This window comes from Anolis carolinensis, unplaced genomic scaffold (genome assembly GCF_035594765.1).
Source record: "Anolis carolinensis isolate JA03-04 unplaced genomic scaffold, rAnoCar3.1.pri scaffold_7, whole genome shotgun sequence".
NCBI classification, from domain to species: Eukaryota; Metazoa; Chordata; class Lepidosauria; order Squamata; family Dactyloidae; genus Anolis; species Anolis carolinensis.
In genome coordinates this window covers 36131046-36151398 of record NW_026943818.1, presented here as the reverse complement: position 1 = coordinate 36151398, position 20353 = coordinate 36131046, and the positions used below count along the sequence as shown (strand labels likewise).

General features: G+C 47.8%; 2 protein-coding genes and 1 long non-coding RNA gene across 3 annotated transcripts in view; 1 reads left to right on the top strand and 2 right to left on the bottom strand.

The window, feature by feature from the left end:
- Positions 1-20353, bottom strand: part of LOC134293112 (uncharacterized) — a 214411-nt gene that overhangs the window by 163626 nt on the left and 30432 nt on the right. The gene's annotated exons all lie outside the window — the stretch shown is intronic.
- Positions 12845-14590, bottom strand: LOC103281546 (E3 ubiquitin-protein ligase RNF167). The gene has a single exon (XM_008123344.2). The coding sequence runs from the start codon at positions 14145-14147 to the stop codon at positions 13098-13100; it is 1050 nt and encodes a 349-aa protein (XP_008121551.1). The 5' UTR covers positions 14148-14590; the 3' UTR covers positions 12845-13097.
- Positions 15032-20347, top strand: LOC134293159 (uncharacterized). Its single transcript, XM_062959862.1, has 2 exons — positions 15032-16794; positions 20023-20347. Exons 1-2 carry the CDS (start codon positions 15211-15213, stop codon positions 20062-20064), a joined length of 1626 nt encoding a protein of 541 aa, XP_062815932.1. The 5' UTR covers positions 15032-15210; the 3' UTR covers positions 20065-20347.

The window sequence follows — 20353 nt, the reverse complement described above, 5'->3', positions numbered from 1 at the left end:
TAATTCAGCGGCGCTGCCAAATGTTTGGGAATTAATTTGATTGTCAATGGGGCCCGGTCTGAGCTGGCAGCACTCCCAGGATTCATTGTAGTCCTGATGTCATCGGAAGGCCTCCTTGCGGCTCGTATATCCTGAGTCTTTCCCCAAAGGTTGGCAGGAGAGTTTTGCCCACACTAAGAAATGAAGAAAGTAGTGGGGCCCTAGACACGTCAGACTAGGACCCGTGGATTAAACGGACTCGTGGGCATTAGAACACGAGCTCAGTTTTTCCCGCTTGGAACATACAGTCGTAGGATTCGAAAGTTGGAAGAAACGAGCACAGGACATCAGGGTCTAGGCAGGTTCGTACAGGGAGATATGAAAGGCTGAATGGCTTGGATCTGAAACATGACGGATGCATGTTTAGCTGCTCTTCTCTCCCTCTGACGCAAGGGCTGGGGCAACTAGAATGGATGGGTTCTCCAAGGCTATTGGGGTCAATGCAGGATGGGCCATGTCAATGGCAGGTTGAATATGGAGATGAACTTCTCATTGGTCATTGGGACCAAGCCATCATGACTGCTCTTCTCTCCCTCCAAGGCCAAGTCAATGGCAGGTTGAATATGGAGATGGGCCTCTCATAAGTCATTAGGGCCAAGCCATGATGGCTGCTCTTTTCTCCCTCCGAGGCCAAGTCAATGACAGGTTGAATATGGAGATGAGCCTCTCATTAATGACTGGCACCAAGCCATGATGGCTGCTCTTCTCTCCCTCTGAGGCCATGTCAATCCAGGTTGAATATGGAAATGGACTTCTCATTAGTCATTGGGACCAAACTGTGATGGTTGCTCTTCTCTCCCTCTGAGGTCAAATCAATGGCAGGTTGAATATGGAGATCGGCCTTTCATAAGTCATTAGGACCAAGCCACGATGGCTGCTCTTCTCTCCCCGAAACCAAGTCAATGACAAGCGGTATATGAAAGTGGGCCTCTCATTAATGACTGGAACCAAGTCATGAAGGCTGCTCTTCTCTCCCTCCGAGGCCAAGTCAATGGCAGGTTAAATATGGAGATGGACTTCTCATTAGTCATTGGGACCAAGCCATGATGGCTGCTCTTCTCTCCCTCTGAGACCAAGTCAATGGCAGGTTGAATATGGAGATGGGTCTCTTGTCATTGGGACCAAGCCATGAAGGCTGCTCTTCTCTCCCTCTGAGGCCAAGTCAATGGCATGTTGAATATGGAGATGGGCCTTTCAATAGTCATTGGGACCAAGCCATGATGGCTGCTCTTCTCTCCCCGAAACCAAGTCAATGACAAGCGGTATATGAAAGTGGGCCTCTCATTAGTCATTGGGACCAAACTGTGATGGCTGCTCTTCTCTCCCTCCAAGGCCAAGTCAATGGCAGGTTGAATATGGAGATGGGCCTCTCATTAGTCATTGCAACCAAGCCATGATGGTTGCTCTTCTCTCCCTCTGAGGCCCTGTCAATGGCAGGTTGAATATGGAGATGAACTTCTCATTAGTCATTGGGACCAAGCCGTGATGGCTGCTCTTCTCTCCCTGAAACCAAGTCAATGACAAGCGGTATATGAAAGTGGGTCTCTCATTAATGACTGGAACCAAGCCATGAAGGCTGCTCTTCTCTCCTTTTATGTCAATGGCAGGTTGAATATGGAGATGGGCCTCTCATAAGTCATTAGGACCAAGCCATGATGGCTGCTCTTCGCTCCCTCTATGTCCAAGTCAATGGAAGGTTGAATATGGAGATGGGCTTCTCATAAGTCATTAAGACGAAGCCATGATGGCTGCTCTTCTCTCCCCGAAACCAAGTCAATGACAAGCGGTATATGAAAATGGGCCTCTCATTAATGACTGGAATCAAGCCATGAAGGCTGCTCTTCTCTCCCTCTGAGGCCAAGTCAATGGCAGGTTGAATATGGAGATGGGCCTCTCATTAATGACTAAAACCAAACCGTGATGGCTGCTCTTCTCTCCCTCCAAGGCCAAGTCAATGGCAGGTTGAATATGGAGATGGGCCTCTCATTAGTCACTGGGACCAAGCCATGATGGTTGCTCTTCTCTCCCTCTGAGGCCATGTCAATGGCAGGTTGAATACGGAGATGGACTTCTCATTAGTCACTGGGACCAAGCCATGATGGTTGCTCTTCTCTCCCTCTGAGACCAAGTCAATGGCAAGTTGAATATGGAGATGGACTTCTCATTAGTAATTGGGACCAAGCCATGATGGCTGCTCTTCTCTCCCTCTGAGGTCAAGTCAATGGCAGGTTGAATATGGAGATGGACTTCTCATAAGTCATTGGGACCAAGCCATGATGGGTCTGTTCTTGGCTGCTCTTCACTCCCTCCAAGGCCAAGTCAATAGCAATTGGAGAGGACTGGAGGTATTCTCATCAACCTCTTGGGTTCACACATGATTGAGTCATGCCCGGCCCCTCTCCTCTCCCTCCAGAATGGGACGACATGCTTTTCATGGCTATCCAGAAGAAGAACAAGCTCTTGAAAACGACACCTCGATTTCCATCCCATGCGCACACAGCTCCTGCAGTCATCGTGTAGAATTGACGAGTACTGGTTGCGCCTCGGTCATGGCATAAAAGACAGGGATTTCCTTTTCAAACAGCAAAGATATTTCTTTTTCTTGTCTCAAATAATACACACACACACATATCAGAGCGTCGAGAGCAGAGGAGAAAGCGCGCCGGGCAAACCATTAATTGTGATTTCTAGAATCAAAGGCCTGAGCCAAAGGGAGGAAAACACACATAGAGAGAGGCATCTCGGCGCCAACTCCCTCTTTCCCCGTTTCCTTCAGATGAATCCCGGAATGAACAACCGTCACGTCTTTTGATGCTAATAGCACGAATAATAAAACCGAGCAATGCAAAACGGGGCTCGTTTGATTTCCAGCTCCCTCGACTTTGCACAATCTCATAGTGTTTTCATTTTTTTCCTAAAAGGATCTCGTCTTTGGATGGGGGGAAAAGGCCCTTTAAGGCCATTGAAATTGCACGGCTGTTTTGGTGTGTGTTTCGTCGTCATCGTCGTCTTCTTCTTCCTTGGTCTTTGTTTCATCCGCTGTCTCTCCAGGTATTGCCTTCACAGGAACGCCTTCACAGGCGCATTCAGATCTAAGCACCGAGTCAGGATCAACATACAAGGGAATTGGGTGGATTGAAGCATCTCCATCTCGGCGCTTCTCCATTCCACCGCCGACTCCTTATTACCACTTCTGCGGTGTGGTGTACACACAAAGAAAATCACGTCACGGCCCTCCCCTTTTATCTTGCAACACAACGGGTATTATAGTAGAATACGAGACAAGACAGACTCTGAGATCATTGACTCCTAGAGTCGAGACAGATCCAAGGGCCATCCAGTCCAACCCCTACAACACAGGAAAACACAATCGAATCCCTCCCAATATATTACCTTCAAAATTGACTAATCAATAAAGAGTTGTTGTTGTTGTTGTTGTTGTTGTTACCATCCAGCCTCTGCTTAAAAATTCCCAGAGAACTGTGTTGTCGAAGGCTTTCATGGCCAGAATCACAGGGTTGTTGTGTGTTTTCTGAGCTGTATGGCCATGTTCCAGGTGGTGGGAAATGCCAAACAGCACTTTGATGAAAAGCTGTATGGCTTCCATTGAACTGTTGATATTCACGTAATTTTCTCATTGTTTCAGAGGCTCACCTATAATCCCATCTCAGACTATTTGCATCAGGGGTCTCCAAACTAAGGCCCGTGGGCCAGATGTGGCCCTCCAGGGTCATTGACCTGGCCCCTGTCCTAAACTTTAGACAGGGTTGACCTAAGTCTACCTGGCCTTTGGAGGTCTCTTTGCTTACCTATGGCCTTATGAGAGCATCTAGATGGCTTTTGGAGTCACCTTCCTTACCTATGGTCTTATGAGACCGTCTAGATGTTATTTGAGGGTCCCTTTCCTTACCTGTGGTTTTAGGAGATTGTCTAGATGGCCTTTGGGGGTCTCTTTGCTTACCTATGGTCTTATGAGATTGTCTAGATGGTCTTTGGAGGTCTCTTTGCTTACCGATGGTCTTATGAAACCATCTAGATGGCCTTTTGGGGGTTTCTTTGCTTACCTATGGTCCTATGAGATCGTCTAGATCAGGGGTTCCCAAACAAAGGCCCCTCCAAGGTCATTGACCTGGCCTCTGTTCTAAACCTTAGACTTAGGGTTGACCTAAGTCTGAAATGACTTGAAGTCACACAACAACAACAATCCTAATTTTGGACTATTTCATCACAGTCCGGCCCCCCAACAGTCTGAGGGACTGTGAACCAGCCCTCCACTTAAAAAGTTTGAGGACCCCTGATTTACATATTGTCTCAAAGCATGAGTGAACTTTCAAATAGACAACTGACAGCTCCTCACTTTTCCACCACGAGGGAGACTCCACCCACCTCTGACATCATGCGGATTTCCCAGCCAATAAAGACCCGGATCCAAACTTGACCAACTCGGGGACAACGGGAGCTATGAATGGCTGTCAAATTGAATAAAATGTCTGTATGGTTGTGTCCAATTCCTCTTGAGCGAGAACTCTAAATCAGACATCCTTTCAGGCCTGAAAGTAAATAAACCTCTGCTTGCTGCCTCCCAACACCTCTGTGTGTTTTCATCTGCCTGTTAAAGTAGCAAAATACACCCGGCAACAGATCCTTGGCAGATAGCTGAATATTGGCTTCACCTCTTCTAGATTAATCTTGACCCCTTATCTACTATCATTTTCTTTCCCAATGCAAACCTTGTTCTGAGGGAAGGGGAATAGCCTTTTTCCCCCCTCCGCAACTCAGCCATCCAAGGTGGCATTTGAGAGGAATGGTTCCCTTCAGCGCCGCCGACAGCTAATTTGTGTAAAGTTTAATTACAGCGAGCATTAATTAACTGGCAGTGTGTTGCTATACTGAAAGGGAAGCCATCTGCTTTCCCGGAGAAAAATGTCTTTCCCCTCCTTCCATTACCCATCTTAGGATTTCAGCCTTAACAATGCCGTTTTGCCAGGGAGGCGGTTGCACCGGGGATGACATAAGACCCAGGACTTGTGATTTGGGGCAAAGCAGCCCTTTGGCCACAACGCTCCCACCCCCACTTCCCACTCGCAGGATAAATAGAAACTCCAGGAAACAAACCTGCATTTAATTAGAGCAGGTGCACCGTGCCTAAGGAGCAGCAAACATTTATTTAAGCCGGCCGATGGCCCCAGAGAAGCCACAGGCAGGGCGCCACGTGGCCGTTTTCTCGGCAATCCAGAGCAATCTGTCAAAGAAAGCGTTGCAGTGCAGGTTTATCCGCTTATTATTATTACTTTTGTGTACTTACAGGAGGGGGGGGGGGAGGCAGTGTTCAAAAGTTGGATTGCTCTCTTTAAAAAATTATAAAGGCAGAATCAGAGCAGCCTAGAGATGGAAGATGTTCCCAGAGCCCATCCAGTCCAACCCTGATAGATGATAGATAGACAGGCAGGAAGGTAGGTGGATAGATAGATAGATAGATAGATAGATAGATAGATAGATAGATAGATAGATAGATAGAATCCTAGAGTTGGAAGGGACTCCCAAAGGCCAACCAGTCCACAATAGATAGATTGATTGATCAATAGATAGATAAACAGATAGAATCCTAGAGTTGGGAGGGACTCCCAAAAGTCATCCAGTCTACCTCCAATAAATAGATAGATAGATAGATAGATAGATAGATAGATAGATAGATAGATAGATAGATAGAGATAGATAGATAGAGATAGAATCCTAGAGTTGGAAGAGACTCCCAAAGACCATCCAGTCTACCTCCAATAAATAGATAGATAGATAGATAGATAGATAGATAGATAGATAGATAGATAGAGATAGAATCCTAGAGTTGGAAGAGACTCCCAAAGACCATCCAGTCTACCTCCGATAGACAGATAGATAAAATCCTAGGGTTGGGACTTCCAAAGGCCTACCAGTCCAAGATAGATAGATAGATAGATAGATAGATAGATAGATGATAGACAGATAGAATCCTAGAGTTGGAAGAGACTCCCAAAGACCATCCAGTCTACCTCCAATAAATAGTAGATAGATAAATAGAATCCTAGAGTTGGGACTTCCAAAGGCCAACCAGTCTACCTTCGATAAATAGTAGATAGATAGATAGATAGATTCCTAGAGTTGGGACTTCCAAAGGCCAACCAGTCCACAATAGATAGATAGATAGATAGATAGATAGATAGATAGATAGATAGATAGACAGATAGAATCCTAGAGTTGTAAGAGACTCCCAAAGACCATCCATCTACCTCTGATAAATAGTAGATAGAATCCTAGAGTTGGGACTTCCAAAGGCCAACCAGTCCACGATAGATAGATAGATAGATAGATAGATAGATAGATAGATAGATAGAATCCTAGTTGGAACAGACTCCCAAAGACCATCCAGTCTACCTTCGATAAATAGTAGATAGATAGATAGATACCTTCGATAAATAGTAGATAGATAGATAGATTCCTAGAGTTGGGACTTCCAAAGGCCAACCAGTCCACAATAGATAGATAGATAGATAGATAGATAGATAGATAGATAGATAGACAGACAGACAGACAGATAGAATCCTAGAGTTGTAAGAGACTCCCAAAGACCATCCATCTACCTCTGATAAATAGTAGATAGAATCCTAGAGTTGGGACTTCCAAAGGCCAACCAGTCCACGATAGATAGATAGATAGAATCCTAGAGTTGGAACAGACTCCCAAAGACCATCCAGTCTACCTTCGATAAATAGTAGATAGATAGATAGATAGATAGATAGATAGATAGATAGATAGATTCCTAGAGTTGGAACAGACTCCCAAAGACCATCCAGTCTACCTTCGATAAATAGTAGATAGATAGATAGATAGATAGATAGATAGATAGATAGATAGATAGATAGATTCCTAGAGTTGGGAATTCCAAAGGCCAACCAGTCCACAATAGATAGATAGATAGACAGATAGAATCCTAGAGTTGGAAGGGACTACCAAAGACCATCCAGTCTACCTTCGATAAATAGATAGATAGATAGATAGATAGATAGATAGATAGATAGATAGATAGATAGATAGATAGAATCCTAGAGTTGGGACTTCCAAAGGCCAACCAGTCCACAATAGATAGATGGATAGACAGATAGACAGATAGATGGATAGACAGATAGACAGACATACATACAGACAGACAGACAGATAGATAGATAGATAGATAGATAGATAGACAGACAGATAGAATCCTAGTTGGAAGAGACTCCCAAACACCATCCAGTCTACCTCTGATAAATAGATAGAATCCTAGAGTTGGAAGAGATTCCCAAAGACCATCCAGTCTACCTCCAATAAATAGTAGATAGATAGATAGATAGATAGATAGATAGATAGATAGATAGATAGATAGATAGAATCCTAGAGTTGGGACTTCCAAAGGCCAACCAGTCCACAATAGATAGATGGATAGACAGATAGACAGATAGATGGATAGACAGATAGACAGACATACAGACAGACAGACAGATAGATAGATAGATAGACAGACAGATAGAATCCTAGTTGGAAGAGACTCCCAAACATCATCCAGTCTACCTCTGATAAATATATAGCATCCTAGAGTTGGGACTTCCAAAGGCCAAACAGTCCACCACCGATAAATAGACAGATATATAGAATCTTAAGAGTTGGAAGGGACTCCCAAAGGCCATCCACTCCACCTCTGATAAATAGACAGAATCATAGAGTTGGAAGGGACTCTCAAAGACCATCCAGTCTACCGTCAATAAATAACAGATAGATAGATAGATAGATAGATAGATAGATAGATAGATAGATAGATAGATAGATGATAGATAGATAGATAGATAGATAGATAGATAGATAGATAGATAGATAGAGATAGATAGGCCATCCAGTCCACTTCTTGTTGGGTTATCTAAGCAATCATGCATGCATTTTAAATGTGGGATGGTTTATGTAGTTAGTTGTTATGTCTCTTGCTTAGTAACCTGAGCCAAGATGCATTCCAGAGTTGATGACACCATTTAGGGGGTTTTGCATATGAAATGGGAAATGGGAGTATCCTTTCTGGGGACACACAGGAAGTGATGAACAGATGCCTCTTCCTGTCTCTTTTTCTTCGCTCCTGACCATGCCATGCTGATGTTCCTGTCTGTTAAGAGATATGTAGTTCCCTGAACTGTTTTTCTTTGGAACTAAGATGTTTTTGCCTGTATGACCATCATCATACAAGATTGTGAGTAAACATATTTTTGCTATTTTATTTGATGTCTCTGATGCTTATTTTATGCGCATGACTTTTTAAAGGGAAAGGGAGGCTGGATATTTTGTCTTATTGTTTATTTTCTTTTTACCTCTGCTCACATAAACCCCTAGTCTTCTGCGTTTTTACTGCTCTGCACTAATATTTAACCATATTAGGATCATAATCTTAACAGGTTATGAAAATATGTTCCTATTACTTCTAATGATGAACCTCCAGAGACCTCACAACCTCTGGGGATGCCTGCCATAGATGTGGGTGAAACGTCAGGAGAGACTGCTTCTGGAACATGGCCAGACAGCCCGGAAAACACACAACAACCCTGTGATTCTGGCCATGAAAGCTTTCGACAACACACTGATACCTTCTGAATGCAGGGTCCTTTTGGCTGTGATGATGATGAGGAGGAACCAGAGGTTGATGCCCACTGTTTTAATTGAATTGCAAATATAAAGAAGAAGAAAGATAATACAAAAGGAAAATGTGGGGAAAGTACATAGGATATGCAGAGAAGGCATAAAATATCACCCTGACTGGGCATATACATTAATATAAAATGAATAAATGCCCGCCACGTCGGCTTGTAGTCGGTGTCTGTAAGATACACATTTGTGTGTAGATAAACAGTGAGATCTTCCAGCTGCTGAATGATGGATGGAGAGCATTTATCTTTTCTGTTCTGGGAGGCTAAGACGTTCTTTGCTTTCTTATTCTGCATCAGGATTTTAATCCAGAGAAGGGCCACCAAAAAGGGTAATGAAATTTCGGCCTAGGACAAAACAACAAAACTACATATCCCAGAAACACTAAACCTGGCAGCGCAACCCCTCATCCATGCCTCTACGTTCATACAACAAAAAGAAAAGAAAAATGAAGTCCTAATTAGAGGGAGATGAATAATTGTTTTTATCCAATTACTGACAATTAGAAGGCTAAGCTCCGCCCAGTTGGTCTCCTAGCAACCCACTCAGCCCAGGGGCCAGGCAGAGTTAGGCCTCACTTAGGCCTCTTCCACACTGCCTATAAAATACAGATTATCAAATTTTAACTGGATTATATGGCAGTGTAGACTCAAGGCCCTTCCACACAGCTATATAACCCATTTATAATGGACTTAATGTCAGGGGAAAACCTTTACCCTTTACCTTAGCTACCACCAATTCCTCAATACTTTATTTCCCATACCACCATACTTCACCACCAGAGCCGGCCCTAGGTATTTTTCAAGTGTAGGCAAACAGAATTTTGGCATTCCCCCCCCCCCCAAAAAAAAAAACAATCACTGAAAAATAAAAGTGTTGGATAAGCGAAAATGTTTGATAGTAAGGAGGGATTAAGGAAACTCCTATTAAACATCAAATTACATTAAGATTTTACAAATTAAGCACTAAAACATCATGTTTTACAACAAATCAACAGAAAAAGCAGTTCAATACCTTGCAGAGGCAGAGTGCAGGAGACAGGAGTTGCCTCGATGGCGCCCCCCAACAAGATGGCGCCACAGGCAACTGCCTAGTTGGCCTGGTGGTTGAACCGCCTCTGCTCACCACAGCAACGCGTGGCTGGGCACAGCTAGTTAATTTTATATATGAATTTCCCCTCATATGTTTGCAGGTCTTTGCAAATCCTTTATACATATAGATCCATGTACCTGTGTATCTGTAGCTATACATACACATTATTTTTATATATGAATTTACCCTCATATGTTTGCAAGTCTCTGCAAATATCTATATAAAGAGAGATGTCTGGATAGATATGAATATATTCTTACCTACCCATATATAGGGCTTGCAAATATTACAGGGGGGAAATGAATACACAAATATATATAGACATGTCTAGATAGATATGAATATATCTATATATATAAAAGGGTAATGAAATTTTAGCCTAGGACAAAACAATAAAACTACACATCCCAGAAACACTAAACTTGGCAACACAACCCCTCATCCATGCCTCTACGTTCATATTTATTTATTTATTTATTTACAGTATTTATATTCCGCCCTTCTCACCCCGAAGGGGACTCAGGGCGGATCACATTATAACACACATAGGGCAAACATTCAATGCCCATAAACACATCAAACAGAGACTGAGAGACACACGCAGAGGCAAGTTAACCTTCTTCTGAGGGGATGTTCGATTCTGGCCACAGGGGGGAGCAGCTGCTTCATCATCCACACTGACGGCACTTCCTCATTCCAGGTCGTAAATTAGTTAATCTTGCCTCCCCACTTTATAAGTGGTACCTTATCTCCTACTTGATAGATGCAACTATCTTTCGGGTTGCTAGGTCAGCAACGAGCAGGGGCTATTTTTAATTTTTAATTCACGGGTGCTCACCCCGCCACGGGCTGGCCTCGAACTCATGACCTCATGGTCAGAGTGATTTAAGGCAGCTGCTCAACAGCTGCGCCACAGCCCGGCCCCTTACAACATCACATGCATTTTGTAGTCAATGTTTTCAGTACATCGTGATATTTTGGTGCTAAATTCGTAAATACAGTAATTACTACATAGCATTACTGTGTATTGAACTACTTTTTGTGTCAAATTTGTTGTATAACATGATGTTTTGGTGCTTAATTTGTAAAATCATAACCTAATTTGATGTTTAATAGGCTTTTTCTTAATCCTTCCTTATTATCCAAGATATTTGCTTATCCAAGCTTCTGCCGGCCCGTTTAGCTTGGATAAGTGAGACTCTACTGTACTACTCTGTACTATTGAAGCTGACCAACCAGAGATTCCCCTAGGTAGCAAGCAGCCAGGCTTTGAAGCAGTGAGGCTATTTGTTGCAATTCTAGCAGCCCAAAAAAACGTTCCCCTAGAACACAAGTTCTCAGGCTTCTTGGCAGCAACCCTATTCCATTGTATTCCAGCTACTCCAGAAAATGGCCAGGCTTTGAGGCTGCAAGGCTATTCACTGCTATTCACTGCTATTCCATCTGGCCAACAAATGATTCCCATAAGCCACAGCAACGTGTGTCCGTCTATATCTATTGGAGGTGGACTGGATGGCCTTTGGGTGTCTCTCCGAACTCTATCTATCTATCCGAGGTGGACTAGATGGCCTTTGGGAGCCCCTTCCAACTGTAGGACAATACCGTATTTCTTCAATTGTAAGACACCCTAATTTCAGTACCAACGACAACAACAATAAGTAAGATACACCTCTGATTCTGAGGCAAACTCCATTTTTAGAGATTTTAAAATAGGGCAGTGATTCCCAAAGTAGGCACTACCGCCCCCTGGTGGGCGCTGCAGTGATCCAGGGGGGCGGTGATGGCACCTATTAGGACACGGGGCAGGGGCGGGGCCAGGGGAGGGGCGGAGCCTCTTCCCAAGTGACAGGGCTGAGCCCCTGAGGTACCTGTTAGGACACGGGGGAGGAGCTAGAGGAGGGGGCGTGGCTTCTTCCCAAGAGCCCGAGACAGGGCTGAGAATCTATACCTCTCCTGAGACGCTTGTTGGGACACAGAGAGCGGAGCTAGGGAAGGGGGCGGGGCCTCCTTCCAAGAACCCGAGACAGGGCTGAGCCTCTATATTTCTCCTGAGAGGCCTTTTAGGACTAAAGGCCGGGGCTGGGGTCGGGGCCTCTTCCCAAGCGCATGAGATAGGGCTGAGCCTCTGTATACCTTCCGAGGTAATTGTTAGACCACGGGGGCAGGGTATAGAGGTTCAGCCCCGTCAGGCACTTGGGAAGACGCCCTGCCCCCTCCTCTAGCCCCGCCTCCTGTGTCCTGGCAGGCGCCGCAGGACAGGGATAGAAGCTCAGCCCTGCCTTAGAGCTCGTAACTCCACCCATCCCAGTCCTGGCCGCCCATTTGTAGCCCCACCCACCTCCCCTTGCATCTTGGACTAGGGAAGAGGCTCAGCCCCGCCCTCTTGAGCAGGAGCCATGCCCATCCCTCTAAGCCACGCCCCCTTTCCAAGGGGCGCTGAGTAATTTTTTTTTGGAAAGAGGGCGGCAGGCCAAATAAGTTTGGGAACCACTGTTTTAAGCAGATGCTGGATGGCCATCTTGTTGGTAAAATGTATTGGTGTAGTGTGAAATTGTGCTTAGAGTTTAAAGCTGTGTGTGTAATCTAGAAGTGAAGAGGTTAAATGCATAGAGTGGGGATGAATTACTAGTGCGTAACTTTGGGAAGCTAGCCCGATGTATGTTTAGAGATAAGAATGGAATGTTCACTCCTGCAGTTTGGTTGTTGTCAGGTCTACTATGTAAATAAGCTGCAATAAAGTTTAAGCCGCTTTCATAGCTGAAACGGAAGGAGTCTGAAATTAATTCTGTGCGTTCTGAGCAGACAGCCAGAAACGTCGGAGCGGAATTGAGACCGGGAAGGTGAATCATATTTTTTCTGGAAAGGGGGCGGTAGGCCAAATAAGTTTGGAAACCACTGATATAGGGGGAAAGTGCATCTTAGAGTTGAAGAAATGCAGTAATCCTGGTTACGTCTGTTGTTTAGCCTCAGTGTTCCCACGGCGCACGCACAAAAAGAAATGTAGACACAACGGCAAAAGCCAGGTTGAAATCTGTGTTTGAATAAACACTTTCTCTGTATTTTCTTGGGCGATGGGCATGACAAGGACCAGTTGGGTGAAGCTGAGACAAAGATGGGAACGTCCTACCGAGTTGTCCTCATTTTTCTTGATAAGATCTTGGTAAGGATTGTAATTATTATGATAAACATACGACACGCAATGCCCTCGACACCTTCCAGTTGGATGTGGCCAATGTCTCCTCTTGGTTTTCTGGCCAGTTCGAGCGTGTTTCTCAGAACTGGGACGGGAGTTGTTGGGAAAGCAGCAGGAAACACCTCTGGCCGTTGGAGGCGGCTCGCCCTTTCCCCAGCGACAAGGTCCACGTGTTGTCCCTCGCGCCGTCTCTCCACAGCCGCACGGCTTGCAAGCGGGTGACCACCATCACCTTCTGCATGCAGAGCGGGCAGGTCTTGCTCCGGGCCTGAGTGATGTGCCAGAGGTCAATGCACCGGCTGTGAAAGGCGTGCGAACACGAGAGCACCTTCAGGCTGTCATGTTCGGTGTACTTCTCCAAGCAGATGGCGCATTCCTGGTAGCGGGAGCTGGTGAACGAGAAAGGCCGTCCGCAACCGTATCCGGGGAAGTTTTGGCTCCTCTCGAGCTTCCCATCGGAGCTCCTGGAGAGGCATTTCTCGATCAGCAACACGGCGATCAAGACGGACACGACGCAGATGAGCCAGTAGGCGTAGAAGGACATCATGTGCAAGTCGGGGCCGAGAAGCCGGATGCGGCACCGGCAAGGAGAAGCCACGCGGGCCGCCCCTGAGGACCCTTTCCAGACAAAGTGGAAATACTCAGGGACCAAGACGAGCGATTGCAGTTTCTCGGTGCGGCGGAGCTGCTTCAGGACCTTGGAGGTCACCTCCGCCGTGAACACGGCCGGGATGCGGAGGGGAGGTTGCTCCTCCCGCTCTCTCACCATGTTCACCAAGGCTTGGGAGTTGACGTTGTGGACAATGGCGGCCTGGAAGCCCGCTTGCTGAGCATGGAGCACCTTGGCGGCGAAGGAGCAGCCGTACCGGGGGATGAGGACGATGAAGACGGCGGAGGCGTTCGGCGGGCCGTCAATGGGTTGGCAGGCATCCGAGGGCCTTGCTTCGACGAGCGACCCCACCAGCCCTCCCTCCGGGATGGGCACCCCGAAAAGGGCGGGCAAGGCCTCGAAATCGAGCTTGGTGGTATTGTGGCCGTAAACGGCCCGGATGAAGGCTCTCGCCGCTGGGACTTGGAGGGCCAGAAACAGAGCGACCACGTGCATCCACGGTGGAAGAGGGGACCTCATCGTGTTAATAGCGATGGATTTCTTACAAGGTGCTGTGGGTGGAACTGATTCCGAGGGGAGCTGGTTGAAGAGTCTCAAAGGGGAGCTGCACCCTCAAGATGGCAACCGGAGCTTCCATGAGATGAACGAGGTAGAGAGGGCAGGTAGATCTGGACCTAGACTTACTTACTTACTTCTTTCTTCCCTTATTCTTCTTCGTCTCTTCCCCTCTCAACAGGCCTTGGCCTGCTGCCTGCTCTTGTATGATTCCCAGTCCACTTGCTCCGGGGTGACTGACCCTCGAGAACTTTCTTCAAGGAGGCTTTGTGACCTCACTGCCCTACCTTTTCTCCACCATTTCTTGCTTCCCAACTCCAGGCAGCAGCTTCTGGTAAGGCATTTCTCACCCAAAGCTTCTTCGAAACATTGGGGAGAAGCTCTTCTCACGCCCCATTGTGCATGTCCGTGTCTTGCCAACTCATGAATGGTGACCTCATGGACTTCATAGTGTTTTCTTAGGCAGAGTTGGCTTGAACCTGCCTTGAACGCCTAATATTATTATTTGGTGGTCTCCAGTCCTGTCCTTTTTTGCTTAGGAGGTCTTCCAACACCCGTTTTGGGAGTGTCTTCCCGCATGGCAGAAGGTTGGACTGGATGGCCCTCAGAGAATATCTCACGTCATTGATTGGTTTAGCTATAGGGAGTCATCACAACAAGGAATGTCTCTTAGATACCCTTCGAGAATCATGTTCACAACTTTGCTTCCAGAGTTTAAAGCAGGGGTCCCCAAACTAAGGCCCGTGGGCCGAATGCAGCCCTCCAAGGTCATTTACCTGGCCCCTGTCCTAAACTTAGGGTTGACCTAAGTCTACCTGGCTTTTGGAGGTCTCTTTGCTTACCTATGTGTCAGAACCCTGCTACTAGAGCCTGGATGTGGCTCTGAGTTTCAGGGTCACTGACATTGATAAGACACCTGCGGCTCAGGACTCGGAGAAGAAACGGCTGCTGGACTTGGCGGGGAATTTGCGCGGGGTTTTACTGAGCGGGAAGAGACTTTTCAAATGAGGGGGAGGGTATATAAAGGATGGTTGGCCGGAGCCTCCCATTCTTGGCTTTTTTGATGTTCATGTTTCCTACAGTAAAAGTTTCTGGTGATATCACAGAGAGTCTCGTGTGTTCATTCAGGAGCGGCTGTGGTGAGCTGACACTAAGCCAAGAATACGGACACCATCCCGCTGTAGCGGTGAGGTGTAACATGCAAGTGGAGGATGAAGAGCTCTTGGGCGCAGGAGGAGGAAGGTCGGAAAGGGCCACTCCCGAGCCGGACGCTGAGTTCCACCAGCTGGCGGCCCTGGCGTCATCCACCGCTTATGCCCAGCCAAATGGGGTAACCCAGAGGCGTGGAGTGGTGCGGGGAGACAGCACCGGAGGAGAGGAAGGTTCACCTTCCCCAGGCCCACAAAGGATGGTGTTTCTGGAGGAGAGGATGTCGGCGATGGAGACCACCCTGGCAGTGATGTCGAGGGCGATGGAGCGCCTGGCGTTTTTGGCGGAGCCAGAGAGAGGAAGGGAACTTCGGGCTGGCTCAATGTGGGACGTGAGCGTGGGAAGCAGCCAGGGCTTTGCAGACCTCCCAGCACCGAAGGGAAGGGAAATGCGAAAGGAGCCCGGCGCCCGGCCCAAGACCCAACCAAGCCTGACGCGGGTGGAGGAGAGTGACGACGAAGGGGAAAAACCTCCGAGAATCCCAGCTACGCTCCCAGCTGAGACCCTGGTGCCCCTGGCGAATGCCGGGCGTGGCACAGGGCCAAGAGAAGCAGCAGCGGGGCCCACTGGTCCGCAAGGGGGCTTGCGACGGGCGGAGAATTGGGGATTGCCACCACAGGGACCCCTACCAAGACGAGAGGAACTAAGGATCGAGTTTGGGGGAGAGCCCTCTGAACTGGATTTTTTCCTGACCACGGTGAGGGGCTATATGGAGGACAATGCTCACACTTTTAGAACGGAATCCAGCCGGATACGGGCCATTGGTGCAGTGTTGAAGAGGGGAGCGGCCAGCTGGTACGTTCAGCTGCACGCGCGGCGCGATCCATGTCTGGGGTCACTCCGACGCTTTATGGGGGCCCTGGAGACCCGTTTCCGAGATCCACTGGAGCAGATCCGGGCGAGGGAGAAGTTGAAGACCGTCTCCCAGGGGCAGAGGTCGGTATCTGAGTATGCGGAGGAGTTCCAATGCCTCGCCGAAAAGGTGCCGGAATGGTCTGCAGTAACAAAGATAGAACTCTTCAAAGAGGGTCTCAGGCGGGAGATCCTCTCCTGGGCGGTGCATCGTGATGAGCCTGACACACTGCGCGGATGGATTCAGCTGGCGGGGCGCGTCGAGACATCGCTGGCCCAGGCGAGGAGGCACCGAGGAGGGCTACAGCAGCGGCCGCAGATGAAAGAGGGGAGCCGGAAGGAGGGATCAGCCCCAGCCGGGAGGAGAACGGAGCCGACAGGGAACGTGAGCGCCAGCAGGAGTGGCTGCTTCGTGTGCGGCCGGTTGGGCCACAGGGCTGCCGAGTGCTGGCAGAGAAAAGGGGAAGGCGGAGGCCCGCCCAAACCAAGAGCCGTGGCAGGGAAACGCGCCGAGGAAGAACCACCGATGAGGCACCACTCGGGGGGGTTGGTAAGTCAGGACAAAGCTATGATAGTGGTCCCCATTCAGCTTGAAAGTGGCAGCAAACAAGCAACCTGCAAAGCATTTGTGGATTGTGGATGTTCCAGGAACATCATCTCCCCTGAATTAGCCGAGGGATTGGGATGCGAAAGAACGAACCTAGAATCCCCAATAGCTTTTTCGCAGTTGGACGGATCCACAGCATCGGGATCGTTAGCTAAGTACAGTGCCGAAGATGTAAAGTGTAAGATAGGGAGTTGGGAAGGAAAGGTGTCATTTGTGATATCACAAATAGCCAGCTATAATGTGATACTAGGCATGCCGTGGCTGGGGCAGGCCAACCCGCAAATCAACTGGGAGGGTAAGAGCATGATCTTCAGGATGAATTTGGAAGAAGGGAGCCAGGAAGGGGAGAGGGAGCCAGGGAAAAGGGGGGAGGAAGACTCTATCAGAATAGCAGATCTGGCAGATAAATTACCCCCAGAGTATCGGGATTTTGTGGACGTGTTTGATGAGAAGGAAGCAGACAATTTCCCACCGAAGCGGAGAGTTGAAGTGAAAATAGAGCTAGTCCCAGGAGCAGAGCTTCCCAAGGCAAAAATATACCCGATGTCAGCTAGGGAAAAGGAGGAACTGAGAAAATACATTGATAAAAACCTAGCGAGGGGTTTCATAGAGCCTTCAAATTCCCCTTTAGGGGCGCCTGTGTTGTTCAGGCGGAAAAAGGACCAAACGCTGAGGCTCTGCATTGACTACAGGGGCCTAAATGCAATCAGTACTGTAAATAAATACCCCCTACCCTTAGTGAAGGACTTGATCGCCCAGTTATCGGAAGGACAGATATTCACTAAATTGGACTTAATTGAGGCCTACCATAAATTGCAGATCAAACCAGAGGACAGGTGGAAGACGGCCTTCTCCTGCGCATTCGGATTATTCAATTATCGTGTGCTCCCCTTCGGTTTGTGCGGGGGAGGGGCCGCGTTCATGCAATTAATCAACGAAGTATTGCATCCATTGTTGTACAAGGGAGTCTTTATTTTTTTAGATGACATATTGATAATGTCTCGGACTAAGGAGCAACACGTAGAACTAGTCAGGGAAGTCCTACAAAAGTTGAGGGAAGCGAAACTGTATGCGAAGCTTGCCAAGTGCGAGTTCAATAAAGACCAGATAGACTTTCTGGGGTATAGGATTTCCTCCCAGGGAGTGGCGATGGACCCTGCGAAGGTGGAAGACGTGAGGGGGTGGGAAGCCCCCAAAACACGGAAGCAGCTGCAATCCTTCCTAGGGTTCGCAAACTTCTATAGAACATTTATCAAGGACTTTGCGCGCCTCACTTTGCCATTAACGGATTTGTTAAAAACTAAAGGCAGGGGAGAAACAGCCAAAGTGAAGGCCCCAGGGGCCAAACTGACATGGACAATAGAATGCCAGGAAGCTTTCGAAGCCCTTAAAAAGCGTTTTACTGAGGAACCTGTCCTACAGCACCCTGATATGTCTAAGGCCTTTGTATTACATTGCGATGCGTCAGACCGGGCATATGGGGCAGTTCTGCTGCAGAAAGACGAGGGGGGGAACCTGAAGCCATGTGGCTATCTGTCGAAAAAGTTTAGCGAGACAGAAAAAAACTGGCCGATTTGGGAGAGAGAAGCCTTAGCGATTCTGAAAGCACTAGAGTGCTGGAGACACTTTCTGGAAGGAAGTGGAACACCGTTTGAGGTGTGGACTGATCATAGAAATTTACAGTATCTAAGATCCCCTCGTAAACTATCAGCGAAGCAAATTAGATGGGCCCAATATTTCAGCCGTTTTGATTTCAGACTCAGATTCTTCCAGGGGAAACATAACATACTCGCTGACGCTCTCTCTCGGATGCCTCAGCACGGGGGAGGAATTCAGGAATCTGAAGGGAGCCTGTTCCGAGATAAGCAGTGGGGCCTGGCAGTACTAACTCGAGCACAAGCGGCCAAAGAAAACAAACGTACTGCCATTTCCACGGGGGGAGGAGAAATATGGGAGGAAGAGTTGAAGCGAGCGTATGGAATGGACAAATGGTTACAAACTAACAAAGAAAAGGGAGAATTGTGTGGGGATTTGGTGTTTGTAAATAAGAAATTGTATATTCCTGAATGTTTAAGACGAGAAATGTTAAGGAAGTGCCACGATAACAAGGGTGCGGGTCATCTAGGCCCCACCAGGACTATTAAACTGTTGGCCAAACAATGCTGGTGGCCCGGAATGAGGAAAGACGCCAGGGGGTACGTCACGCAGTGTGAATTATGTGCAGAGGGAAAAACACCACCGGGGAAGCCCCAGGGGCTATTGCAGAAGGTGGTGGAGCCCATGAGGCCATGGGAATGCGTGGCCATGGATTTTGTAGGCGAACTACCCCCCAGCAGAGGCCACAGATACATTTGGACAATATTGGACCTATTCTCAAAACAGGCACACTTTGTGGCCCTGCCAAAACTCCCCTCGGCTGAAAAGCTCGCTGATTTGTATGTGAAGCATGTATATCGCCTACATGGGTGTCCCGACAAAATAATTAGCGACCGGGGAGTCCAATTTACGGCAAAATTTTGGGGAAAATTCTTACAGCTGTTAGGAGCAGAAAGGAACCTGAGCTCGGCTTTTCATCCCGCAACCAACGGGGGGGTCGAACGTACCCAACAGACACTGTGCCAATTCTTGAGGATGTACACCAATTATAGACAGGATGATTGGGCGGACCTTCTTCCGTTTGCTGAGATGGCTTTTAACGGGGCCGTACATTCGGCCACAGGTCGTGCCCCATTCGAAATAGTATACGGACAGGAGGTGGCACCTTTCCCCCGGCTACCCGAGTGGAAGGAAGGAGAGGGCCAGACCGACAAGGAATGGCCGGCCAAAATTAAGCAAGGGTGGCAGACCGTGGTGGAGGCATTGCGGGAAACACAAAAGAAGTACAAGCTCTTTGCAGATCGTAGGCGCCGAGAGGGGGACAAATTGGGCGAAGGGGATCTGGTTTGGCTGAGCACAAAAAACCTGAAATTGGGGTTCCCATCTAAAAAATTGGCTCCACGCTATATAGGGCCGTTCAGGGTAGCAAAAAGAATAAACGAAGTGACCTATGAGCTGAGGCTACCTAAGGACCTAGGAAAGGTACACCCGGTATTCCATTGCAGCCTGTTAAAAAAGTATAAAGGAACTCTGGACAGCGGAGAACAATAGTTGTGTTTAATCTTTTCCTTCCAGGACGAAGGGGAGGAGGACGCCATGTCAGAACCCTGCTACTAGAGCCTGGATGTGGCTCTGAGTTTCAGGGTCACTGACATTGATAAGACACCTGCGGCTCAGGACTCGGAGAAGAAACGGCTGCTGGACTTGGCGGGGAATTTGCGCGGGGTTTTACTGAGCGGGAAGAGACTTTTCAAATGAGGGGGAGGGTATATAAAGGATGGTTGGCCGGAGCCTCCCATTCTTGGCTTTTTTGATGTTCATGTTTCCTACAGTAAAAGTTTCTGGTGATATCACAGAGAGTCTCGTGTGTTCATTCAGGAGCGGCTGTGGTGAGCTGACACCTATG

Bases quoted from the DNA above. Each gene is read 5' to 3' on its own strand.
- LOC103281546 (XM_008123344.2), bottom strand. From the start codon at position 14,147: ATGAGGTCCCCTCTTCCACCGTGGATGCACGTGGTCGCTCTGTTTCTG.
- LOC134293159 (XM_062959862.1), top strand. From the start codon at position 15,211: ATGGTTGGCCGGAGCCTCCCATTCTTGGCTTTTTTGATGTTCATGTTT. The intron at 16,795-20,022 runs GTAAGTCAGGAC...TTTTCCTTCCAG, and splicing joins GGCACCACTCGGGGGGGTTG to GACGAAGGGGAGGAGGACGC.